Raw genomic sequence first — 26,154 nt, 5'->3', positions numbered from 1 at the left:
GGACTCATGGCCATGGTCGACAGTGTGGGGCGTGCGGGCGAGGGAGGGACAAAGGGGGTAAACGGTAATGGAAAAATACAACTGAAAAAAAAAAAAAAGGAAGGTGGTTTTGGAGCATGACCTTAACACCAGATCACCTCTCTCCCTCTGTCACCTGCCTGTCTCCGGCCGCGTGACCAGGCCGCCTCTACCTGGCCCAGAACACCAGGGTGCTGCGGATGCTGGAGGAGAGGCTGAAGGAGGAGGACCAGGACGTCATCACGCGGGAGAACGTTCTCGGCGCCCTGCAGAAGTTCAGCCTCAGGTGCTGACGCGCAGTAGGTCACGGTGGCTTCTGGGAAATCAAACTGGGGTTTTTATCAGCCACAGTCGTGTGTTTCTTTCCTCCCAGCGAGGGGCAGGTGATGCTTCTCAGCTAACACCGAGGGCAGGTTGGCGCCTTTCTAAGACAGAGCTAGAGGGCTCATCTCCAGCCCCCTGAACCATCCCCCTCCGGCAGCTGCAGAGGGAGAAGGATGTTTTAATGGTGCCCGCGTCCAGTGCCGTGGCCCCATGAGCACGACTGTGTCTCAGCCACTCTTGAGGTCGAGAGCTGCACCCATGAGCGAGGCTGGCAGAGGCACAGCTGGGCCCCGGTGCGCAGTCCCCACGGGTGTGGGGGCGGAGCTGCGGAAGCCCGAGTGGCGCCTCCAGGACCCCGAGCACGTGTCCCAGCAACGCACCCTCCGGTCCAGCCGGAGCCTGCTGTGACCTGGAACTGCTCCCCATCAGAAGGGTAGAACCAGACGCCCCTTCTCTCGCCAGGTCTGGGGTCTGCACAGAGCGTTCTTTTTTAATCGGCAGCTTCACTGAGGTGTGTTTCACATACCACCGGATTCACCCATCCCGAGTGTACAAGGCAGCGAGTTCTAGTATACTCGTAGTTGCACAGCCATCGCCGCAATCCGACTTTAGAACCTCCCTGTCCCCACAAAGGGAAACTTCACGCCTGTTCACGGTCAGCCCGAGTTCCGACCCCCAGCCCCAGGTGACCACCGATCTACTTTCTGTAGGCTCGCCCGCGTTGGATATTTGATACAAGTGGGATCAGATAACGTGTGTCCTTTTGTGGCTGGCTTCTTTCACTCGGCGCGGTGATTCTGAGGGTCATCCCCGGTGTGTAGCGTGTCGGCACCCTGTTCCTTGGTACAGCCCAATAGCGTCCCCTGTTCCGTTAGGAGGAGACCGCCTCCTGCTTAGCCTGTCGTCAGCCGGTGGACGTCTGCCTGGGTGGCTTCCACCTTCTGGCCCCGATGCGTAACGCCGCCGTGAGCGTCTGCATGCGGGTCTGTGCGTGGCCGTGGTGTCCTTCCTCCCGGGCAGGCGTCTGGGCGTGGCGTGCGCTGATGCTTCCAGCGTCCACGGTCCCGCGTGACCGCCTGGCTCTCTCTTTGGCTTCGTTGAAACTTCCAGTGCCTCGAGTCCTCAGCCCTTCCCGTCGGCCCTCTTCCCATCACCTGTTCTTCCCATCGAACGGGGGTGCGACCCACCGGCCTGCCGGGTCACGTGGTCCGAGGGTGGGCGTGTCTGGTGGGGAAAGCGGCGGGTGTTGCGTCCCTGCGACTTGCCAGGTTCTTGCCAGTGAAAGTGTCTGTAACTCTCCAAACTGAAGAGAGCTCTGAATAATCCCCCATGATTACTTCCTCCGCTCATACAGACATTTCCGTTTGCTCGTAAAGATAACAGCTTGATGCCGGCTGTTTGGGAAAATGTTAGAAATCCAATAGCTGTAGGTTGAGTAATAGAGCCAAGATAAGGTGAAGAAATGCTTCTGCCCAGTAATGCGGGTATGTACTGCCAGTTTTTTATTTTCCTCCAAGCAATTGTTTAAGCTTTCTGTTCTGGAAACGTGCTTCATGTTTTGGCAGTTTTCCAGGGTCCCCACAGAGAGTGCAGGTCAGGTTAGGCTTACCGGGAGAACGCTGTCTTTGCCGTTCTCCGATAAAGGCCACTGAGCGCCCCCGCACGACGGTGGTGCCATGACCCGTCCACCAGGAGGCGTGTAGGGGAGACCCGCGGAGGTGCTCCCCCCCGCGGTGTTTTCATTTTCACAGGATTCCGGAGCCTTCTCCGGGTGATACCGGGCTTAGTCTCACCAGCTCTGAAGGCTGGCGTGGTGGCAGGCACTGCACGTGCCGGTGCGGCATTGGGCTTCGTGTGACGGGACACCTGGACCGGGGGTGGAAGACAGTTCTGTGTCAGCTGTGTCACCCTGGTGGTTAAATTCTCCTTACTCTGTGGACATCTGAATCAAAGTGGTATCCAGCTGGGTTTTTGCTTTTCCTTTATGTTTTTCTTTCTTTACACGCAGCTCAAAGTGTCGACACTCGATTATAATCCACTAGAGTTTAGTAAAAACCTACTGTCAGTGAACTATTTCTGTGGCTCTGTTTTCCTGGATTAGACCACAAGCTATCAATAAGTACTTTAAATATTCAAAGTAGGAGGCTGCTTACTGCCTTATCTCTCCTTAAACTCTTAATGATATCCTGTGATTAGCCAGACTCCTGCCAATGAAAATTTCGTCTTCTAACTATGAATTGCAAAGAACTGTGAATAACCCTCCGGGGTTATTACTTCCTCGGGTCTTATGAACACTTCATTTCTGACGGTTATAAAGATAATGGCTTGGTGCTGACGGCTTGGGAAAACCGCAGAAACTCTGTAGCTGTAGCTGAGTGACGGAGCTGAGACGAGAGGTGAAGAATGCACTCGGTCTCCTCTGCCTCGGTTTCCCCGCCGGCCCTCACTCACCCGGGGCTCTCTCCTCCCAGGCGCCCGCTGCAGACAGCCATGATTCGGGATGGCCTCATCTTCTGGCTGATCGACACCCTGAAGGACCCCGACGGCCTGTCCGACTACACGCTGGAGTACTCGGTGGCTCTGCTCATGAACCTCTGCCTGCGGAGCGCAGGTCCCACGGCCCCCCGTCCCCTCGCGCACCCCCCTGGCTCCAGGGTGGGGGAGGGCAGGGGTCCTGACCCTCCGATTGGGGCGCCCCACGTGGCTCCCCGCGTCTCCACCTCTGCGACAGAAAACTGCTAACACGCAGAGCGGAAACAGGAAGAGCGCTTCCCAGCGGGGTGTCAGGCTGTGAATTCCTGACGCCCAGGGAAGAATGGCCTGAGAAAGGCCATTGCAAAGGATGTTTTATAGATCCATATAAATACACGTGTCTAATCACACATATATGTGTAGCACCCTCATTAGGGAGAAATTAAGTTAGTTTACGTTCTTCGTCTTCACTGCACTTTTGAAAGGTAGGAAGTGAAGAATCAGGATCCCTTTTGGTCTAAAGGCAGAGAAGTATGTTCCCGGGACTGTACGGGGTGAAGCTGGTGGCTGAGCAGGGGGGTCAAACCATCCCGCCCGCCCCGAATCACCCACCTGCCCCTGGCAAGGGGGTGCCCACAGGGGTGTCACGTCGTTTACATTCTTGATCAACGCGGGCAGTGATTTCAGCATGTCCGCGGGTTCCGTCCCACTTAAGTAAGGGTCTGCTCCCTGGGAGGAGCAAAGCTTCCTTAGAGGAGGTGCCCAGTGCAGCCTGCGGCCGGCTGCCCAGACGAGAAGCTCAGGGCTGTTTGTTAGCTGCCCCTCACCCTCGGATGCTCTGTCACCTGGAGCACCTGTTGTTGACCGAGTAAGTGACTGTGTCAACCTTCTTTTTTAAAACCAGCCTGAGCACAGTTCTAGCTTTAAAGTACCCGTTAGGCTATAATCGGCTTCTCTCATGGTCATCACCGCACTCGCAGTGACTGTCTGGGTGCTGTCGGGTCGCTCCAGCTGCTGGGGGTTCTGGGCACGATGGCCGTGCCCCGGGGAGGAACAGCGCGGCTCTGTGACTGGTGGTGCTCTCACCGGGGAGTAGCCCTGTGCTCGGCCTGAGTAAAGACAGGTCCGCCCCACCGCACCCCACCCCCGCTCCTGCTCACAGGAGGGTGCCGGCCTCGGCAGAGCTGCTGCATCCAAGCACCCTTTCTGGGAGATGTGAATGATCCCCACAGCGTCCCAGGGGAGGGAACTGGGGCCCAGGTTGGTTAAGTGACGCCCCCAAGGCCACACGGCTCATAAGCACAGGCGCCAAGATTTATATTCCGGTCCGCCTGACTTGAAGCTGTGCTTCTGAGTGTGGACACGTCATGTTTTGTTTTGTTTTGTTTTGTTTTCTTAGGGAAGAACATGTGTGCCAAGGTGGCAGGCCTTGTGCTGAGAGTTCTCTCGGATCTGCTGGGCCACGAGAACCACGAGGTACTCAGTGCTGCTCACCCCGGGCTTGGAGAGGGCTGGACCACGGTAGTTAGTGCCCCTCCCCCTCCCTCATGCCTTTGCATCCACTACTTCCAGCTTCCGCATTCTAGAGCTTAGAGGCTGGGGGCCTGTCCTCACTCCTGACCTAGCGCACACTGCCGGCACCGGCCCGTGCGACACGTTTTTCTCCCTGTCGTCGTCTGTCCGCGCTTCATTGCTCCCCACCGTGGACACTCCTCTGCTGGGTTTAATGTGTGTCTGTGGGCACGTGGGCAGTCTGCAGATGGGTTTACTGTTGTGTGTGTATTTGATGTGTATAAACAGTATTGCACTCCAGAGCCCTATTTTCTTAGGTTTTTTCACTGCGTGTTTTTTTTTTTAAGATTTTACTTATTTACTTTTAGGGAGAGGGGAAGGGAGGGAGAAAGAGAAGGAGAGAAACATCAGTGTGTGGTTGTCTCTCGCACGCCCCCTGCTGGGGCCCAACCCGCAGTCCAGGAATGTGCCCTGACTGGGAATTGAACTAGCAACTTTCAGTTTACAGGACAACGCCCAACCCACTGAGCCACATGGGCCGGGGCTTCACTGCGTTTTCAGGATCTTTCTGTGTTTCTGTGTATGCATCTCTGTGGTGAGCAGCTCTCACCCCTGCAGAACAGCTCCTGTTTGCAGCTGTCCACTCGCCAGGGGCATGTACCTTGGTTGCCCCCAACTCTCTGCTGCCACATGGGTCCTCCGTGGACAGCCCTGCACTTGCCCCCAGAGACCCTGTGCCTGGGTGCTCAGACACTCGTCACTGCTGGCTGACCCCACCTGTCAGTCGGCCGGAGTCCTGGAAAGCGTCCCCCAGGACGGCTTCCGCTGTCACCTGTGTCTGCCCCAACCCTGGTGTGTTTTTTTAAAGTTCTTTAGCTTTAGGGTCACAAGTTCTTTCTAAATAAAGTAAAGGTAAGCCCTGGCTGGCGTAGCTCAGTGGATTGAGCGCAGGCTGCAAACCAAAGCATCGCAGGTTCGATTCCCAGCCAGGGCACATGCCTGGGTTGCAGGCCACGGCCCCCAGCAACTGCGCATTGATGTTTCTCTGTCCCTCTCTTTCTCCCTCCCTTCCCTCTCTAAAAATAAATAAATAAAATCTTTAAAAAAATAAAGTAGAGGTATGGCTAAACTAATAAACAATGATACATCGCCCACCCGCTTTCTACAAATGCCTTTGCAAAAATCGTGGCACCGGCACGATTTCACCTGAAGCCCAAGCCTCAACAAACACGTGACCTGTGGCGCCAGGTCAGGGCCGTGGCGGGACGGGACTGAGTGCCGCTGGGTCACCGGGAGGCTCGCGGTCCCCACGCATCTGCCCCGTTTCAGGCAGACAGCTTCCTCCTGTCCGCTCCTTTCCCGGCATGCGTTCCCGGGGCCCCGGCAGCTGAGAGGCCTGGACATCCTCCGTCCCAGTGTGTGCCACGCCCTGGCCTTGCAGACCAGTGAACTCCTGGGCCTGAGGGGACTCTGCTCCCCCTTCTCTTCAGCTCGGGCAGTTAGACCTGCCGGAGGCCTGTGCTGCCTCTGACAGTAACAGTCGGTCTCAAGGGCTGCAGCCAGAACGTCGGCCCCGGAAACCGAGTGGACCAGAGGATCCCGACCACGTTGTGAACGGCTGGCCATGCCTTTGCTTTGAACATGAGCTGTTAAATGTGCCTGCGTGTTCTTTAGAGCCTAGAGATGTTTTGCTACCCAAACACATGCTACACACACGTGTCCGAGACAAGCCAGTTGCGTTCTTGAAGGACAAGACCCAGAAGAAAACCCATAAGGAAAAGAGGCATACAACTGACCGTATGCACATTAAATTTTTTTCATGTGGAAAAAGATGCCACAATCAAATTCAAAAGACAGATGATGCACTAAGAAAAAGTGTGCATCACATACGACAAAAATTTTACACCCCTAATATCTGAAGTACTCCTGTAAATTGATGGGCAAAAGTCAAACCAAAAAAAAAAAAAAAGCCAACAGAAACACAGGGTGAAGGCTATAGCCTGGCAGGTTACGGAGCAGTAAGTCTGCGTGACCTGTGAACATGGAAAGGTGTTTCATTCTGCTAGTCGTCAGGGGAAGGAAGCTAAAAACACCTGTAAGTTGTCCTTAAAAACAACGGTGGCGGGGCCTTTTCTGCCCGCCGGACCAGTAAGACTTAGGGGTGGTGAGTGCCGTGCGTGCTGGGAAGTGGTGCGGGGAGACGCCCCCCCACCCCCCCACCCCCCGCCCCCGTGCTGCGGGGAGAGTGCACCGCGCCGAGGGGAGTCAGAGGAGAGGAGCCAGTGATGACGCCAGAGTCTCTGGCCTGAGTGATGGGCGGCAGGAGTTCACTTGGCGAGGGAGTGAGGACTCGGGCTCTGGACCCTTTGCTGCGGCCGTCACTGGGGCGTGCAAGCGGAGATGACTGTCGTCTGGAGACAGCCGCTGTCCTCCTCGGCTGGGATGTCGCGCAAATGGGCTGTTTGATAGTCGAGTCGTCCGGCATCTGAGAACTTGCAGGTGACTGTTCTTCTTCTCCCCTGGCAGATACAGCCGTACGTGAACGGCGCCCTGTACAGCATCCTCTCCATCCCATCCATCCGCGAGGAAGCGCGAGCCATGGTAAGACCACGGGTCCGCTGCCGCCCGGGCCGCCGCTCAGGAGTGGGACAGCGAGGGCTTCCCAGACGGGGCCCCAGGGCGGGGCTCTCAGACGGCTTACGAGCCCCCCCGAAACTGTGCACCAGGTCCATGTTTGCGGTTTCTGATGAGACTCTGTGGCTTTTATCTGATTCTCAAGGGACCCCAGCTCCTTGGGTGATCGAGAACTGCAGTGCTAGAAAGTTTCCAGCAGGTTATTTTTGGAAAGCCGTAGACTCCTTTGTTTTTTCATTTAAACACGACTCATTCAGATTTGCAGTTTGGGGAATGCTTGTGGGTCTCATAGCAGCAGGGGCCTAGCAGGAAAACGGCGAAGTGGAGAAAACCGACCCTCGGGCTCGCGTCCAGGATTCCTGGAGGAATTGCGGCCGCGTGGGGGTCGGTGCAGTGCAAACGCTCTTCCCCCGCACGCGCCCCGGCGGCAGCCGGGTGGAACGCAGGGCTGGCGACCCCGGGCACCCGTGCGCACCCGGATCGTCTGCCGGGTGGCGAAGGCGTGTCGGAGGTGTCTGCACCAGCGCCTGTGTCGGAAGCGCGGCACGGGCCACGGGGTGACGGGTGTCGTGCTCGGAGGCGACAGGTGTGCCCAGATCTTATCCCCAAACCGCGGGGGTTGTGGCCGCGGGTCCCTGCCGCGTGTGAAGCCAGCGTCACGGTGCGCGTGTCAGATGCTGTGGGGAAAGGATCGAGCGTGTTTCCAGAGGCCACGAGCGGTTTGAGACCGGCGCGACGGCCTCACGCGTTGTTGTCCTTTCCTAGAAGAATGGATTGTTCAGCCTTCTGTTTGGTCGTCTGCGTCCCGTCGTCCGTCCCACCGGGGACAAAAACTTAAGAGCCGTTCTGTGTGGTCCGTCAACAATGAGAATTGCCTGCTGCTTTTAAGTAAAAAGTCTGCGTCCTCAGTACAGAGCAGGGAAAACGCACTGGACTGTGGTGTTTGTGCACGTTCAGGTGGAGGAGTGGAATTGCGGGCCGAGCAGAACACAAGGGGCAGAACGTGTGGGCCGCAGAGAACGAAGGAATGGAGGCCACGCGGACTCGAAGGCGTGCAGGGCAGCGAGGGGGAAAGGCCTGCGGGCAGAGGGCGGAGAAGGCGGGAGGGGCCGGGCCAGGTGGGGAGGAGAGGCTTGCAGGTGCAGGACCTCAGAGGGTGGCCGTCAGCGGTCACCCCGGGCGGGGAGGGGAAGGGCAGAGGAAAGGGAGGGTGCGTCGGAGACCGACCGGTGTGGCCGTGCCCAGAGGCCTCACTCGGCTGCAGTGGGAGCCCCAGCAGGAGAGGAGAGACGGATAATGGGGCCGGGAAAAGGTTGACCTAACGAGGTCCCTAGAAACCCCCAAACGTCTGGGAACTCAAGTGCCGACACTTGCAAGAGTTATCTGTTGCCGTGTAACAAGTCATCCCAAAGCTCCGTGGCTTAAACACTTTTTACTCACTGCTCTCAGTTTCTGTGGGACCCAGCGCAAGGGCGGACTAGTAGGGTGGTCGGTCCTGGCTAAGAGTCTCGCATTGGTTTTTAGTCACAACTTCAGCCAGGACGGCCAAGGCTTGGCCAGGGCTGGAGAATCCGTTTCACAGCGTTTCTCTCCACACGGCAGCGGGCTTCCCTGGGTGAGCGATGCCAGAGGGGCAGGAAGTGAGCGGGCAGAAGCCGGGGCATCCTTCGTGACCTGGTCTCAGAAGTGCTGTCCCACCGCGTCTGTTCTGGTGTTTACACGGACCAGCCCTGTACAGTGGCGGGGTGGGGGTGGTGGGCGGCCTCCAGACGGGGAATTCCAGGAGGCGGGGATCCTTGGGGCCGTCTTGGAGGTTGGCTGCCACCCATTTCCAAGTCACCTGAACCTAAGAAGTCATGAGGGGAATAAGGGCCTATTACTCGCTTGACATATACTAAAAATATGTGTAAATTTTCACTTGTCTTTTCATTAGGATGTTTTAGGTTATCTGGTAGCCTTAACTATAGTTGAATCTGTTAATATTTGCCTTTATAGTTTCTGACATAAGTTGCTAGACAGCCTTTAAGTTATTTTTTTAATGAGGATTTTTAGAGAGAGGGGAAGGGAGGGAGAAAGAGAGGGAGAGAAACATCCAAGTGTGGTTGCCTCTTGAGCGCCCCCTGCTGGGGACCTGGCCCACAACCCAGGCCTGTGTCCTGACTGGGAATTTTAACCTGTGATGCTTCGGTTCGATGCAGGCCAGCACTCAATCCACTGAGCCACACCAGCCAGGGCCAGCCTCTAAATTATTGAATTATTGACTTTAAGAAGAAAACTTGGACCACTTAGATAAAAGCATAAGCAGTGGCAGTCTCCCTTTGGCATTTTAATGGGCATTAAAGTCACGAGCTCTGGAGGGGCCCGTTAGAGGCTGAGCGAGGAAGCTCTGGACACCCCACCTAAGCAGTTGCCTGTTCAGCTCTTTGTAAGACAGGCCCGTAAGGGGGATGATGGCCAACATCTCACAACCCCGAACTTTCCCACTCTTGACTCTTACCCTCGAGGGAGTGTTTAGATTGATCAAGGAATTACGTTCTGTTTGCACAGAGCAACAGTAAAGATAACCAGACAGCGAGGAAAGGAAACACCACAGTCTCGCCGCCAGCACAGCGATGCGTGGTGGCGCTGGGCGCGTGGGGGCAGAGCGGCCGCCGGGTCTCCGGTCCGTGCACAGGCCGTCTGGGGGCAGGCGGGCAGCCCGCGGGAGAACCCACTAAAGCCTCCGCGTTGTCCATTCGGGCGTTTTCCTCGGGTCACTGGCTCAGCGAAGAAGGAGCGCTGCCGTGGAGACGCTCACGTCAGCGTTTTCACTGTATTTTCACGTGAAAAGCCAGGAGCAACCGGAGGGTCTGGTAACAGGAGCTGCTGGTGAAATTATGGCTCTTTTGCTCGAAACAGGAATAGCTGTTGAAGATGACAATTGGGAAAAGCAGTGTGGAAAAGTTTTACTGTGTGACGAGAGATAAAAGCTGACCATGGCGAATTAAGAACTCTGTTTTTGCAACTGTGTGAGACCTCCGTGTACTTGTGGAAAATACCAAAGAGTACATGAAAATTGTGTTAGTGCCGAATGCCATTAGGGCGGTCTCACCAGAGGGGGGAAAGGAGAGAAAGACAGATGAGTGCCCTGGAGCCCATTGGAACTTGAAGAGACCGCCGAGGGCTGGGGCCGGGGGGGGGGGGGGTGGTCCAGTCACTAGGGCTGCCTGCAGCCCACTCCGCAGCCTCCTGCGCCCAGGGCCGCTGTGCGCCCAGGGCTGGGGTAGTTGTCGGCCATGGAGCTCTGCCCTGGGAGGTGAACCCAGCCACACATCTGCCCTGGGCCGGGGCAGACCGATGCCCCGTCAGGCGGGAAAGCCCCCAGGGTCTCCGTTAGAAGCCACCCAGCCCACGGACTCCATAGGCTCCTCCGGGGGCACACCATGGCGGCTGGTGCCATGACCCCACGGCCCACGGCTCACACCAGTGAAGCCGGAAACTCTGCCTGTGCTGCCCCCAAAGGGCTGGGTGCCCCTGCTACCCACCGGTCACATCGCCCACTTCCAGATCAGCCTCACGCGCTACACTGGATTGACAGAACCTAGGGCATGCGCCTGGGGAATTTTTTATTAAGAAATCTTCCCCCAAATGATCTCCCTAGTTACAGAGAAGAGATCTGTGATTCCTCCCCACCCCCACTCCTAAGTAACAACTGAGCCGGTGCTATATAAAAGAGAGCAAATGAAAATACAAAGACCTTTCAGTATATGAGCAGGTGACCATTTGTGAAAGTAACCCCTGGGAGGAAAAAAATGGAGGGGAGCCTGAACGCAGTGTACGTCCCACCCCGCTGGTGGGGGCGGCAAAGACATTGACATTGACTGGTCAGTGGTGACCCTGACCGTTGGCCTTTTCGGGTTTATCACACTGTTTCACTACATACATTCTCCCTCTGGCCCTTACCTTGAGTGGACATGGGGACTAGGGAGATCAGTTTAGGAAGTCGAGACGGAGGCCAGCTGCTGCTTGTTTGAGAGGATTTAGGAAGGTGTACAGCGTGAGCCAAGACCAGTCATTCAAATGGAAAAGCCACTGTTGACAGCTTAGGTGGGCCCATAAGTTGGCTGGGACGGAGTCTCAGGGGGTCTCCAGTGCAGGGCAAACAGTGTCAGCCGGGCTGGTGGAGCCTCAGATACGACACCGCCTGCCAGCTCTGCGGCTCTGGGGGGCGGGGGGGGGCTCAGAAAAGGGACAATAGCCTCTGCCCACCTTTCTGTCTGGGAGAAAGCTGTCCCCCAATTCTTGCCTTGATGCCAGACACTTCAGTTCTTTCCTGTGTTTCACTGGTACCTTTCAAGCTGCTGCCCTGGTGCTGGAGCTCAGAGGGAGTGAGTCTGAGTGAGTCTGTGTGTGGGTTCTGTAAGAGGAACTCTGCTCAGGACTCCAGAAGTTTATTCCACTGACTCAATCCCCACTGGTTTTTGCAGCCACAAGTTATGGGGACTTACCTTCTTGGCACTGGAACCCTGGGTTGGGGGGGCCTGGTATGTGTCTGGGACTCCCCGAGATTTCCCCCCAAAATTTGTATCCACCGCACATGGATGTGGGACCAGCCCGTTCTGCATCTCCACCCCTCCTACCGCCTGGACGGATGTGGTTTCTTTAATTCTGCAGTTGTCAGACTTCATTCAACTCGCTCTCTGACAGTTCCGAGTGATGGTGGTTCTGTAGTTTAGCTGTAATTTTGATGTGGTTTTGGGAGGAGGCGAGCCGTGTTTACCTGTGCCGCCAACTTGACTAGAAGTCTGAGCAGAGGAATGTTTACTGTGCATATATCAGAAAGTGCCTTTGGGAGATTAGCTGAAACTATCCCATGGAAAAGTAGTCCGTCCCCCCCCCACCCCCCCCCACCCCCCGCCGCCAACAAACAGAAACGTTAACAGTGACCCCCTGCGTTGCTTTAGGGCATGGAAGACATCCTTCGCTGCTTCATCAAAGAAGGCAACGCGGAAATGATTCGCCAGATCGAGTTCATCATCAAGCAGCTCAATTCAGGTCCGTTTAATGCAGGAATCTGCGATTGGATTTTGAATCTCTCACGTACGCCAGAAAGACACGTGGGCTGTCTCAGAGGGCTGGCGATACCTTGGAGTTTATTCAAGAGCCCAGGTGCCCGTAGAAACAAACGTTCGGCCAGGTAATATGGGCCACGTTGTCCTCAGATCGGCAATCACTTACCACAGTGTGGGCTCACAGTCAGCAAAAGGAATTCAAAAGCAGTCACAGAAACCCTGCCGTACCTCTAAGTTCTCTGTTTGTCGGTCTGCCGCTCCTGATCCTTCCCCCCCACTCTGAAGAGTGGCTTCTGCAGCCCTAGGGTAGAGGATGGAGACAGATTCTGGTCTTCCTAGCACCAGCGTGGGAGATGTCTTCCTCCTTCCACGGTCATTCATCACTCCAGGAAAGTTTATGTCGCCACTGGTAGCATGGGAGGTGCGAGCTCCCTGTCCAGCTTCCTCCGTTACCTTGACGACCCACATCCCATAATAAGCAGAATAGGCAGGCCTGTGAGGGAAGGCTCAGAGGGGACCAGGGTGGTGGGGGAAACGCGGCTCTTTCTGTGGAGTCCTGACACCTCCATCCTGACTCCCACACCTGCCCAGAGGTGCCTGGCGCCGCCAGAGCCCAGGGGCCAGACGTGCCACTTACGTCTCTCTGCGTGTCCTTCCTCAACACGCAACTGTGCACACCACCGAGAGTCCAAGTGCGCAAATCCTGTTCAGCGCACGGACGAGGTAAAAAGGAAACGAACCTCTTGACCTCTGCTCTGATCCCGAGTCAGCAGCTTGACCACGGCTGACCGAGCGAAAAGGCGATGCCAGACGCCCTTTCCCGGAAGAAGCCTGCAGGTGGCTCTTCCGGCTCACGGTTCACAGCCTGTCTGCACAGGTGGTCCCCCACCCCAGTTAACTCAGAACCTCTGGGGGGACCCCAGGTGTGAAGGGCGTTCAAAGCTTCCAGACGATTCCAGCGTGCAGCCAGGGCTGCAAACCCCTGCCTGGGACCGATGCAGAAATCGGAGCAGCTCGGGGACCCAGCAGGGGCTCCCCACCAGCAGGGGGCAGCTGGGACGGAGCTGGGGTGGGGGGCAGGGTTGAGAGCTCCACTCCCTTCAGTCCCGGGGCTCATTTCCATCATCTGAACCTCCTTCTTCTAGTTTTTATGGAGCAAGTAGCATTCGCCCCTAATGCAGACAGGCATGGACTAGAGAGCTCTATTTTCTACAACTTCGATTCTGACTTCGTGCCCCCCCCGTTCTGCTGGGTGGGCGTATTTAAAAAACAAAGGGAAAGGAAACCTTACCCTCAGCCCTGGCTGAGCTTGCTCCCTAACCTTCCCCTGGGAGGCAGGCCCCAGTGGGGGAAGGTGGCGAGATGCCCGGGGAATCTGTTCCCTGTCTTCTCCGTGGTCGCCCGCTCTGCTGAGACCTCCCTCCCAAGCCACCAAGCCAGGGTCCTCTGCAGCCACAGGGTCACTCTTGGGCTGGGACTCTTCCCTGAAGGCAGGCTCTGATTTGATTATTGTTTATCTATCGAGACTCACTACCTCCACTTCCCAGTCAGTCTTCCCACCTCCCGGCTGCTGAAAAAAAAACCTCTCCCTCTCTTACGTAAAACCGGCCCTGGCCCTCCCTCGGACCAGCACGCTCAGGAATGTGAGGAGGGAGGGGTCGGTTTACATTTCTGTCGGGGATGTGCTCTGGCAACAAGCTATCTGGGCAGAGCTCAAGCCGTGTGCCCTTGTGTACTCAGGCAGGGCTGGGGAAACACCTGCTTAACTCGGTGAGCTCCAGTTGAAACAGAGACTGTCTGAAGTACTTCTTGTTTGTCTTGGGCACCTAGGTTATGCTCTACCCACAGGACAATGGCAGGACCCAGAGCCGATCACTCAGGAGTCCACCGCTTTGAAACAAAATTAGAAAGTCGTTGACCCCCTGGACGGAGGAGCAGACCCAGGCACACAGACACCTTTGCAAGGGTGGCGGCGGTGGCGGTGGCATGGCGTCAGAACGAACCTGCCGGCCCGGGTCGGAACCTGGAGCATTCCCGCCCAGCCCAGGCTGCACCCTCAGGGGCACTTGAGCCGTGGAGCAGGACCGGGTGGTAGTTTCCAGTTTAGGGTCCGTGAAATGGCCTTGCCCCCGCCTGCCTGTAGAGTCCTGACCCTCTAGTTTTGTTTTAGTGTGTTTGCCCAGTGAGCGTCAAGGTCTTCGAGCACAGAAATCCCAGTGTGTGTTAGGAACCCCACCCACAGGTGGGGGAGGCCTCCCTGGTGGAGCCGGAGGGACCGCCGCAGCCCCCAGCCAGGGGACCAGCAGACACCGGCCGGTCACTGGGGAGAGGGTGGGAGGGTCTGACAGGCCGGTCCCCGGGCGGGACCGAGGCTGAATGAGCCTCACCGCTGGGCCCTCGGGACAGAAGGAGACTGGCGACTCCGGTGCCACCCTTGCTGGTTCTTGAGGTGAGGGCGCCTCGTGGGGGCCACCAGTCCTGCCAGACCGGGAAGCAGGAGCCCAGGTTTGCGAGGGACTTCGGTTCACAGGCCTGGGTCGCTCCGGGGACGGGATGAGTCTGGGCCAGTAGGCTGGCCTCATACAATGTCTGAGAGTCTTTCAAAAATGAGTAAATAAAAGGTATTTTCATATATGAAAAAGAAAGGTTTATCGCTGAGGAATATCGCGGCATCTCTATTTTGAAAACTGTTCGCTTGCCAGCCCTTGGCTGAAGGCGGATGGAGTCGTGGACCCGAAGGGGGTAGCCCGTTAGGTGGTCAGGCTTCACGGCCACATCCTCCCGTGCCTACGGCCGCTTTCCCGACCACACGGTTCCGTGACCGTGGCGTGGCCCGTGGTGGGCGTGGAGGCACTCGAGCTTCGGCTGCTACTCGTGGGTTCTGACAGAAACGGAGAGGCCTGTTTAAAATCTCTTGGGGTGATTTCAGTGGCTGAAATGGTACCAGGAAGGTGATGGATCGCTTTGATGTGACCTAATTGTCGTCAGGGTGTCTGCGCGTCCCGCAGGGCCCCAAGGACTTCGTGGACCGGAGCTTCTAACTCGGCTTGCGGTCACTCATTGAGTTTTCTCTTTATAGAAGAGCTCCCGGATGGCATTCTGGAATCGGATGATGATGAAGACGAAGATGATGAAGTAAGTTGCAGGCCCTTGCCACCGTGTAGGAAACTTGTGAGTCTCTTCCTAGCCTGGAAAAGTCAGTGCAGAAACGGAGATTTTTCTGCCTGCTGCATTTCTCACGGCTCTGTCGGCCGGCTGGCGTTCAGAGGGGTGGCTCACGGCCGGCCCCGCCTGGGGTGTCATTCGGCTGCCTCTTTCCACGCCCACGCTGGCCTCCAGTCCTCCTCCTCCACCTCTCTCCACGTGGCCCCGACCCCCCGGCAGGCCAGCCTGGACTTCCTTGTCGGTTGGCCGCTGGCTCCGGCGGGGGGCGGAGAAGTGAAAGCTTCCAGGGGTCCCTGGGCCGGGCAGCCTCCGGACGTCGCTGCCGCCGCCGCGTTCTGCTCAGGCTGCATCCCGGGGTGGTGGGCGGGCAGTTCGACTCTGCTGGCGGGAGGGCTGGGGGAGGGCAGGGGAGGGGCCAGGGCTGAAGCCCGTCTGCCGCACAGTGAGGGGGTCTGCAGCCGGCCCGGGAGGCCACGCCCCGTGGCACGTGGTACGTGTGAGGCCTGGAAAGGTAACAGTTCTCCAGCAGGAGCGTTTTGCCTTGAAGGCGCCTGAGCCCCCACCTGTCTGTCTCCCCTGGACGGGACACCGGCCCGAGGCCCCCGGCGAGGATCCGTAGCCAGGCGGTGGGGACTCAGCTCAGAGCTGGCGGGACCTGCCGCTGGGCTCTGTTGCTTCGCAGTGCCCCTGGCACGGGTCTCCCCAGCCGTGCAGAACCTGCCCGCCTGGTTCTCCAGGGCGTCCGGGCTCGGGAGTGGTGTGGGCGCGTCTCGTGAGATGGCGTGGGGAAGGGAGCTCGTGGGCTGCCGGGCGGCGCTGAGACGAGAAAACCCTTCGGACCCAGAAGAGACACGTGGCGGCCTCGCCAGTGCTCTGCGGCGATGAGTGGTGCGCGTTCCTCCCGCCCTGTGGGCAGTGGGCGTCTTGTCGGTTGGAGTTGTGGCCCTGCCGCTCAAAAGGCGCGTAAAAGCCAAGTCTCTGCTCACCGGCGTCAGCAGTTCAGGCAGGCAGGCCAGGTCAGAGCCCTCCGCCGCCCCGCGGACGGCGGTGCTGAGACGGGCCTCCCACCTGCCACTTTCCTCCTGGGCTGTAGGTGGCGCCAGTGGGTGTTCTTGCTCCCTGGGCTTTGTGGGACCCGTGCCACTCTGGACCTCCGTGGGGGGCCCAGGCCGGCACCCCCTCCAGGCCCCTCCCTCCAGAAAGGTGGGTGGGAGAGCTGAGGAGACCGGGCCCCGGGTCACCAGAGAGTGGGTGGCAGTAAAACCTGAATTTCAGCAGGGGTCAGCAGACTTGCTCTGGACAGAGAGGAGAGTAGATGTTTCAGGCCCCGCAGGCCCCAGGGCCTGTGTGTCAGCCACTCAGATGCCACCTGAGTGATCAAAGGCAGCTACCGACGGGCCGTGTTCCCGTGAAACTCTATTTGTGGATCGTCAATTGAATTTCGTATGATTTGTACATGTCACCAAGTGTTTTTTCAAACATCTGAAAGTATAAAAGGTGTTCTTATCTTGCTGGTCTTCTAAAAGCAGGCCTCTTGGCCCTGTCACCGGACAGGGGCCAGGCCCGGAGCGGGCCTGCCTCGGCCCCACTGCGGCGTGGGGGTTCTGCCCTTGGCGTCGGAGGGAGAGTTCACAGCACGCGTCCAGGTGACTTCTGAGAGTGTGTGCTCGTTGAAGCTGGGACGGCAACACGAGGAAGGGCTCAGCACAGAAGAAACAGCAGCAGAGCCCAGGCTGGGCTGCCCGAGCTCACTGGGGAGTCGGAGACAAGGGGGCGGTGGGGACAGGTTCAGGGGAGCAGCCTGGGACAAGCTGCCCGCTGCCCACTGCCTGCTGCCTGAAAGGTTAGGAGACTGAGTGCCTGTGGGGAGAGAAGTGGGGGGGAGGAGAAGGGACCGGCAAGGGCTGCTCCCCAGGAGAGGAGCATGGGGCCTGGGTCCTTTGTCTGGAGGCTTTTGTTGCTGTTCCACTTACTTATGCATTCATTGATTGATTCTTTTTTTTTTTTAAACTTTATTGTTGTTCAATTAGAGTTGTCTGCATTTTCTCCCCACCCCCTCCAAACCCCCTCCCTCCCTTGCTTCCACCCTTCCCCTTGGTTTTGTCCACGTGTCCTTTACAGTAGTTCCTGAAAACCCTTCCTCCCACTGTCCCCTCCCCTTCCCCTCTTTCTGTTGTTAGATCGTACTTGATTTCAGTGTTTCATGTGGTGCTTGTCCCTCACCTCCTGGCTTATTTCACTTAGCATAATGCTCTCCAGATCCGTCCACGTCTTGAGGCCTTTATCTCCCTCTTGCAGGTGGGAAGCTTAGGGGAGGTCTCAGGGAGGGTTTCACAGGCTATTCCTCAGTTCTCCAGGTACGTCCCTTCAGGGCCGTGGTCTCTGCTGATTGGTCAGTGGCAGGGGCTCTTCAGTCACTGCGGTTGGTTCCGGCACCCACCTGGTTTTGCTGCCTTTCTGGGCCTGGAGCTAAAACCCAGCTGAGGCCTAGATGTTATCTCCGGAGGGGAAGAGATTGCCCTGCGGGGAGGTCCTTGTTTTCCCAGTTTCGCCCCCTGCTAGGCGCTGGGGCCTGGTGACCAGCTGCACCTGGCTGTCGGGTCGCTTGGCCGTTGTGCTCAGCCATCTGTCTCAGTGTCCTTGTTCCACTTGCCAAGGAATTTTCCCAGCGTCTGACTGACTGTCCTCTCAGCCCGAGAGCCATGCGTGGCCAGCCCGTGAAGCGAAGCCAGCGCTGACCCGGTCAGCCTCCCCGGGACTGGGGTGAGTCCCCAGCTCTGTGCCTGGCCCTTCAGCACCATTTTACATTGTATTTTGAGTCAATATTTACTTAATTTCAGTAGCTTTTGGTCATTGTGTCAAAAAGTTGGTCTTAAGATCTATTTTTCCCCTTCCTGTGTTACCGCTTTGGGGTTCGTGTTGTTGCTGTTAACACTTTTCTTTTTATATTGCAATGGGGAAATTCATTTGGTTCAGCTTTCTGGTTAATGATAGAAATTCAGCTTTTGGAAATTTCCCTATAGAAGCAATTATGCTGTATAAATGAAGGAATATGGAGATCTTTTCACTTTCTGGACGTTTTGCAACTCTACAGATTTTTGTTTCAAGAGGGTCGTGTTTGAAAGCACTTGTCGTGGTGGCTCAGAAGGCCCCTGGAAGGGGTTTACTTGGGAAACTCGAAGGAAAGGACCCGTCGTCTGGGGCCCTAACGGGACTCTCTGCGATGAGCCCCAGCCCGCAGATCCTGGGCTGTCCCCCCACCACCACCCTGACCCTTCGCCGCAGAGCACTGGCCGGGGCCACCGGTCTCCTGGACGCAGCTTCCACCAAGGGCAGGCGCTGCTTCTGGAATCAGAGAGAAGGAAAGAAAATGAAAGGTGCTCAGACGAAAGGAAAATTTCCGGAAGTCGTTTCAGCAGGTAGCCCTGTCGTTGGAAGGTGGCTGTCGCCTCCCAGGGCGGCGCCTTTGAAGGCGACGGCAGCTGCACAGTGGTTTTCGGAGCCTTAGAGTCACCCGTCGTCGTGCTCGGCAACATAAAATGTCGTTTTAAGTCAATATTTAGAACCAATACACAGATAGTGGAGCCATTGTTTTCGGTGGGCGCTTCGGGCCTCGCGGGAGGCAGCGGCCGTGCCGGGAGGGGCGTCCTGCCCGCCCTGCCTCACGGGAACCGGAGCCCGCATGCCCACAGCCCCGGCCACCCGTCCAGCTCCGCCGGACCCCCTCCAGAGCCCCGCCAGGTGCGAGAGCTGATGTTTTCCCTCTACTTTCTAGAAATGGAACGACGCGTTCTGAACGTTAACACCTCGTTATGACCGCGTATGCACACACGCATTCATGTGCCAGAATTTACAAATTTAAAGCTGGAGCCAGAAACGTCCTCCTCTGCCTTGCAGGTCGTCCAGGATATAACGTCAGGTGGAAAAAGGCAGGTGCAAAGTACTGTGCCCAGCACGATGCCACTTCAGGAAAGGTAAACACACAAACACACGTCCGTATGGATTATGAGATACGTGTGCGCTCGTAAAGCCGCGGAGCGGAAAGGCGTGGACGCCACTCCCTCGCTGTTGACCACTGTTGACACTGGAAGTGCGTCACATGGGGCGGCGGGGAGGGGGAGGTGCGGGTGCACGGTGAGGCGAGGCCGGCCCGCTGGGCGCGGGTGCGGTGGGCGGTGACAAGTGACCAGGGCACGAGGGGCCAGTGGACGGAGGCCAGGTGCTGGGCACTGTTGTCCAGGGGTGTCGAGACTTTTGGCGTCTCTGTGCCACACTGGAAGAAGAAGAGTTGTTGTAGTCCACACGTTAAATACATCTCGACACACAGTCACAAAGAAGTGTCATCGTGTTTGAAGTAAACTTACGGTTTTGTGGTGGGCCTCGATCCCAGCCCCCCTCCCCGGGCGGCGCACGGCTGCAGGCCGCAGGTCAGACGCCCCTGTCAGACAGATGGGGCAAAGGCCGAGCACGTGGGGAGGGAGAGAATGGAGCTGTAAGTGTGTGCACACACTTGGTCTTTGCACACGTCGGGTGGGCCACGAGCATGAGAGGACCTGGGTGGTAGCGAGACCGAGCATTTTGTTTTGTTTTAATTGGAGAGAGACCTAAGCATGCTAAAATGCTGGTGGGAAGGATCTGTGCCCTGGCCAGTGGCTCAGCTGGTCGAAGCGTCGTCCCTGCTCCGAAAGGTTGGGGGTTCAATCCCCGGCTGGGGGTTCATTCCCCGGTTAGGGCACATAGGTAGGTTGCGGGTTCGATCCCCAGTCGGGGCACATACAGGAGGCAACCCATCAATGTTCCTCTCATATCGACGTATCTGTCTCTCCCTCTCTCTCTAAAATCAATACACATTTCCTCGGGTGAAGATTGAAAAAAAATTCTAGCTCTAAAAAAGTGCCGGTGGGAAGGATCCAGCAGAGAGAGTGGGGTGGGGGGGGTGGCGGGGTGGGGGCTGACTGCCCCAGGCAGGAGGGGAGAGCGAGGCTGGCGCCGGGGCAGGGCTTCCGTCCTTTTCTGCACCGCGTCCTGTGCCCTCCTGGCCCACGAGCTCCAGGCCCGTTTAAACCTCCAGAGACACATCATAACCATCACCGCAGGCGCTCGGAAAGGTCACAAAGGTCGCGCGTGAGAACGGACTAACGCAGCAGCAGCCTCGGTGGGGCCCGAGCACATCCCGTCCGGCGCAGCGAAGAAGTGGAGTGTTCAATGCGATCTGTGTCTGCCTGAGCCGTGGGTGACGCCTCCCCCAGGGGGCCCTGGTCCCCGTGTTCTGGCTCCAGAGCGCTCGGGTCTCCTCGCGTCGGCGCGAGAGTGGGTTTCTGCTGGGGGTGAAAGGTCTTCCCATGCCGTTCTGGAGACGGGTTGTAACACGGATGTTCTCCGCTCTCAGCGACACAGGACTGAATGCCGGGTGAAATCCGCCGTGCACTCTCACTGGCTGGTCTCCGCCAGGCGACGGCCGCTCGCTCGGCCGCTTCCTTCCCGGCGGACCTCTCGGGTCCGAGTCTTTCGTGTCTGCACTCAGCGAACATCCCAGGGCCTTGGGACAGCGTGATCCTAGTGAATGGTGAGGAAGGGATGCAAAAGAAACCTAAGAGTGTCGAGGGTTTTAAAATAACCTCGTGGGCCTCAAAGGATACCTCGTTTTAACCGGCACATAATGCCCTTCACCTGTGCTCTTGTTACCTAAGACACAGTCAAGTCAGTTACTGACATCTGTGAGACGGAGGGAGAGACGGTGTCCGTCGTAATTCTGGGTTTTATTTGCAGTTTCGCCCTTGGCACGGCCCGGCCCTTGCATGAGTCAGAGAGCTCTCTGATGAGTCAGGTCCATTTCTGCAGGCATCTCTTCATATGCGCGGCACAGGCCGCAGTGAAGAGAGCAGACCCTCCCACCGCCCCTTTTTGAAACCCGTGATCCATCCTTTAAAAGTCAGACAGAGATGTCATGAACAAACAGATTCTTTTCTTTTACATTTTATTTTGGAAGGAATGAGTCTTAAATGTTTCAATAGTCACCGTTTTAGAGAAATTTTTCAAGGCCCAGAAAAGTTTGTTTGTAATTATAAAAACACTTTGAGAACATGTCACATGTAAAAATAAATTACAGGAATAATATAAAAATATTATTTTAATATAAATAATAAATTGCGCATCAAACACAAAAATAAATGGCATTAAGCACTCCGTTTCTTCGCCGCGCCGGACGGGATGTGCTCGGACCCCGAGGCTCAGCTCTCCGTGAGTCCCGTCAGAACTTTCCTGATGGCGTCACACACAGCAAGGAGGGTGCTTCGCGCCTGCCTCTGCAGAGGAAGAAGGAAAACTCTGGGACTCCGAAGCGCTGACTGCTGGGTGATGAGGAAGCACGCAGATGACAGCGGATACGACTAAGGATTGCGAGGAACGGCACGGTGGAATGACGGAGAAAACAGCCAGGAGAGCCGAGCGATGATGCTCCGAGGGCACGGGGGACACCAGGGCGCACCTGAGGTGAGCCGTCGGAGCCGTAGCGCTGCTTGTCCTGCGGCCTCCGGAAAAGGTCGCTGCACGGAGGAGGCAGTGAGAGAGACACCGCTTGTTGCACGGAAATAACCACGTATGGTTCTATGCTGTGCAGTTGTAATGAACACGTAAACGTGTTGTGCTACGCGATGTGCACCGTAGTGGTGTGTTGTCGTGAGCGTGGTTTGGTGGTGTGAGCATCTTCTGGGAAAGGAAGCCGGCCAGGTGCAGGCCGGAGGCTGGCCGGTGGCTGGGTCTGCCGCCGACTGCCCCGCCCAGCAGGTGGCTGCGGTAAACTCAGACCCGGTGACCTTCTCACGTGGTTGGCTGTGACGCAGGAAGACCAGGCTTCCTTTCCTCTCAGTCGTGTCTCCTAAAGCATCACTTGTTCCTTTACAAAAGCTCCGTGTCACTAATTCTCAAGGTCAAACTCCATACGACGCTCTCCTTAGAGGCACTGGCCGTCCAAGGCCCTGCGTGGGCACGTGGGCACGGAAAGGGCGGCCTCGGGCAGCAGAGCCGAGCCTGGCTTCGCCGAGGAGAAGCGGCACCGCAGTGCTGGGCGCAGAGCGCGGCAGGCCCTGGGTGCCTGTCAGCCCCTGTTACCTTGTCACAGCGATGACACGTGGTCGTCAACGCACTGGCACCGTTGTCCCTCCAGCCCCGCGCCCGGTGTGGGGAACCACCTCGACTACCAGGTGGTCCCCGCACCTGGCGCCCCATTGTGCTCGGGCTCTGGGAGAGCGTGCGCGCCCGAGGGGAGCCTGGGGTAAGGGTGCAGCCCCAGGTGCTCTACAGTGTAGTCTGTTCATAGGAAACTTGAGGTTCCCTGAGGCAAACAGATCAGAAGACAGCTGCCTTTGAAGAGACACTTTGTCACGGTTCCCAAGAGGCGGGGCTTGCCACATCCTGGGGGCCGTGCAGGGTCGCACCAGGGTCAGCGAGAAGCAGAGGGGGAGAAGGGCAGTGCGGCCAACAGCCTCTGCCGTGGCTTCCGTGGCAGCGGACGGGGCGAGGCGGGAGGGCGGGGCAGGGGGAGCAGGCTCGGGGTCAGCTGGTGTGAGTGAGGTCCGTGGGCCCCAGGCGGACAGCTGCCCCTGGCTGGCTGGCGCCTGTCCTGGGTGGTCAGGGCAGGTGGGCAACGGCCCGGCCCCCACAGTCGGTGGCTGGGGCGTGGGCCCCGGATCGGTCAGCTGGCATCTGACACGTGTGCTCCCGAGCGAGTTGTTGACTGTCCCCAGGAACCGGCCGGCCCGGGACGGGCAGTCCCTCCAGGGTCAGGAAGGCCCCAGGCGTCGGTGTCAGAACGGAGGAACGAACAAGGCTGACCCAGGAGGCTCCCAGAGCCCGGCCCGTGGAACTTTCTGGCCTCACCGCCCCCACCTCCCAGAAACGGACTCTGTGAGCAGGACGAGGCTCAGGGACCTCTCGGGGTCTCGGACCTTCCCTTTGGTTTTCCCTTCGTCCTCCACCCCACCCACCGTCGCCGCTGCCGGTTCCCGGTCGGGGACAATCCCTGCCGTCCCCGTATCCGGTCACGAGATTCACACCGAGCCACTCCGTGTGCACCCCAGCCGTCCAAGGCCAAAGCCTCTCCGAAGGAGCTTTTATTAAAAACTCGGCCAGTAAGAGAGCGTCTGAGTTGTTCGGGCCCAGCCGTCAGGGCAGAGGAGGTGGGCGCCCCTGCTGAGGCGGGCTGGGGGCCGGGGGCCGGGAGCGGGGGTGGCACCAGCCAAGGGCAGCTCACTTTGGCCTCAGCCAAAGTGGGGCACGCAGGGTGGGGCTTCGGGGGGTAGACGAGCAGGCAAGGTGGTCTGGAGCCAGACTGCTGAAAGTGGAGACGCACTGAGCCGTCTCCACTTGTGGGCCGGGGGTGCGGGGGGGTGTGAGCAGGGCCGCAGCTCAGGGAGGGTAATCTGGGGCCAGGGTTCATGTAGCCGGAGGTCCAGAAAGCTCAGAAACTCTCAGCAGTGCTTACAGAGTGCAGAACGGGGCCAGGAGCTTCCCAGCTTCCTTCCGCGGATTCCTCAGACCCCCTCTGCCAAGTGGGTTCTATCGTGTGCCCTGTTTTATGGCTGAGAAACCGGTTGAGAGAGGTTCAGAAACTCTCTCCTGAGAGTCAAGCCCAGGCCGGTGTGCCAGCCTGTGTGTCCGCCCCACTTCTCCCGCGGGCTCCGCGGGCGGTGGGGTCAGACCTGGCCGATGGCAGGGAGACGGTCTGCAGGGGCTCCCGGGTGGGGGGGGGGGGGAGGACCAGCAGGAACGAGGGACCAACGGGGTGTGTCCTTGGGCACTGATGGCTGGAACCTCAGACCCCGGAGAGCTGGCAGGATGGTGGTGCCCTGGGGTGAGGTGCGTGGTGTGGGCAGGGGGGACTGGTTTTACGTGGGAGGCACACACGCCGTTATCTGGCTGGAACAGAAGATGGCAGGACTTAGAGCCAGCCCGTTTCTCACCAGGCTCCAGTCCAGTGCCCCCCCCCCCCGCCGAGGTCGAGGTCAAATGCTAGTCCAGGGCCCCCTTTCTCCTCAGCCACCTTCGCGCCTACGCTGGGAGGCGGCCGACCCACCTGAAGCTGCTTCAGGCGCGCGTCCGAAGACCCAGCCGCGCGCTGCTCCCCGTGAGTCACTCCGCTGGGCCCCGCTGGGGTCAGCTTGCCTGGCGCGGTGCGGACACGCTTTTAATTCCATTACCTAATTGGCAGAGCACCGTCTGCCGGGTGTCGGCACTGCTTGCCGGGCCTTTCCATTATTCAACCACGTCCGGAATAAAAAAACAGTGTTCCCAATTAAAACCTCTGCTTTCTCCCGGTTCTAAACTCGTTTATTTCTGGAACACGGCTCCTGTGCGCTCAGACCTTGGCGGGGAGGAGCCCCCCGACAGGCTGACTCACGGCACAGCCCTCCTTTCCACGGTGGTTTCCATGGGGACAGACCGCGGCTCAAAACAAGGCGACGGCCCCGAGACACCTGGCGATTCTCGGGCATTTACACACCTTATTTGCCCACCATCTGTCTCCATGGAAACGGGAGCAGAAAGGGTTGACCAGTGCTCTACATAAACTTTTTCTTATCTAATTTTTTACAAACACCAAAACAGTGCGTGGCTTTTTCCTATTAACACCGATTTTTTGGAATAATAGTACTTTTTTGTAGTGAGACATGTATATTTCTAATTTTGGCCTGTTTGATACATCCTTACACTTAAGTGCATTCTCCCTTATTGCACTTTATAATTTTTTGTGATAAGCTTGTTTCTGCTTACCCAACCGGATCATTCACTTGCCGTTCAAAGACCAAACACTTAGTATCTTGGGTCTGGAAATGTGACTCGGGGGAAAAAAATAGCACGTGACCCCCCCTCCCCCCGTCCCTTCCAACCTCAGACAGAGTCTCAGACCCCGGAGTCCCAGGTAGAAAGTGCGACCCTCGCCTGCATCGCCGTGACTTGGTGGTGGGGACCCAGGACCTGCGTCACTCGGGATGTGTCTTCGTCTGTGTCTAAATTCCGTGTGCCACGCGTCATATACAAAGTGCTGGTGAGCGCTCGCTCTAGAAAGCATAGAAGTAGCAGCCATTCTCGGTTCATAGTGAACAAAATGAGTGATGCCCATTTTTGCAGAAGGACAGGAGCTACAAAATGGGCACGTGTCGGCAGGTGGGAGCCACGGTGCGTGGAGCCTCGGCTGTGGGGCGCCACGAAGAGACGCCGCACAGACGCGGGTCGGACTGCTGAGGGGACAGCGGGGCGAGCGCACCTGCGATAGGAGGGCCCGGGGGCAGAGCGGAAGGAAGGTAACGCTGCTACGTGGTGGGCGCTCTCGGAGGACGGGTTCTGGAGCTCAGCGGCCGACCGCGTGCTGCTCCTTCTCGGCATTGGTTTTGACACCGTCTTGCGTGACTGATTCATCTTTTTTCTTGTTAGCTGCCATTTATTCACACTGCCCTTTATTCACCAGTGACCTGAAAGTGCCCCCAGGGCAGAGACAGTGCCCGCTGTGTCCTGTCCCCACTGCCCGGCGTGGCCGTGGCACACACTGGCTGTTGACGGGATTCGCAGGGCAGAGGCGCACAGCAGACCGCAGGGCGGAGCCCTGTCTGCTTCTGTCCGCAGAGCACAACCCCCCCCACCCAGAGCGGGGGGAGCAGGCAGAGCCGCCCGGCCCAGCCCCAGAGACTTTTCACGGAGCGCACGCAGCGGTGTCGCCGCCACTCGGGCCGTTAGAGGCCCTGCGAGTCCTCGCCCTGGTTTCGGGTCTGTGCCAGGGGGATCACTCAGGCTGAGGTGCTCGGAGTCTAGGTCAGCGGCTTCGTGTTCGTGAGTGCACCACTAGCCTTCGCTAACTGACACAACGCCCTCCCCGCCAAACCCTGGCGGCTGCAAAAAGCAGCAGCCTTTTCTGAGTCCGTGGGTCGGCCGAGCAGCTCCCTCAGCTGGTTTGACCCCACCCCGCTCCCCTGGCTGCCTCGAGCTG

At 57.9% G+C, this 26,154-nt stretch overlaps 1 protein-coding gene across 4 annotated transcripts in view; it reads left to right on the top strand.

Annotated features, from left to right (window-relative positions):
* Window positions 1–26,154, top strand: part of ARMC9 (armadillo repeat containing 9) — a 104,914-nt gene that overhangs the window by 40,598 nt on the left and 38,162 nt on the right. For all 4 annotated transcript variants that reach the window (XM_045845801.1, XM_045845800.1, XM_045845799.1 and 1 more), the window contains 6 exons: window positions 181–304; window positions 2,814–2,953; window positions 4,214–4,290; window positions 6,853–6,927; window positions 11,904–11,994; window positions 15,091–15,146. In XM_045845801.1, the coding sequence (XP_045701757.1) occupies window positions 181–304; window positions 2,814–2,953; window positions 4,214–4,290; window positions 6,853–6,927; window positions 11,904–11,994; window positions 15,091–15,146 (563 nt within the window). The remainder of the gene's footprint in view (window positions 1–180; window positions 305–2,813; window positions 2,954–4,213; window positions 4,291–6,852; window positions 6,928–11,903; window positions 11,995–15,090; window positions 15,147–26,154) is intronic.

This window comes from Phyllostomus hastatus, unplaced genomic scaffold (genome assembly GCF_019186645.2).
Source record: "Phyllostomus hastatus isolate PE091 unplaced genomic scaffold, TTU_PhHast_1.1 phas_contig_477, whole genome shotgun sequence".
NCBI lineage: Eukaryota > Metazoa > Chordata > Mammalia > Chiroptera > Phyllostomidae > Phyllostomus > Phyllostomus hastatus.
The sequence above is the reverse complement of the archived record's forward strand: the minus strand, read 5'-3'. Positions and strand labels throughout refer to the sequence as shown.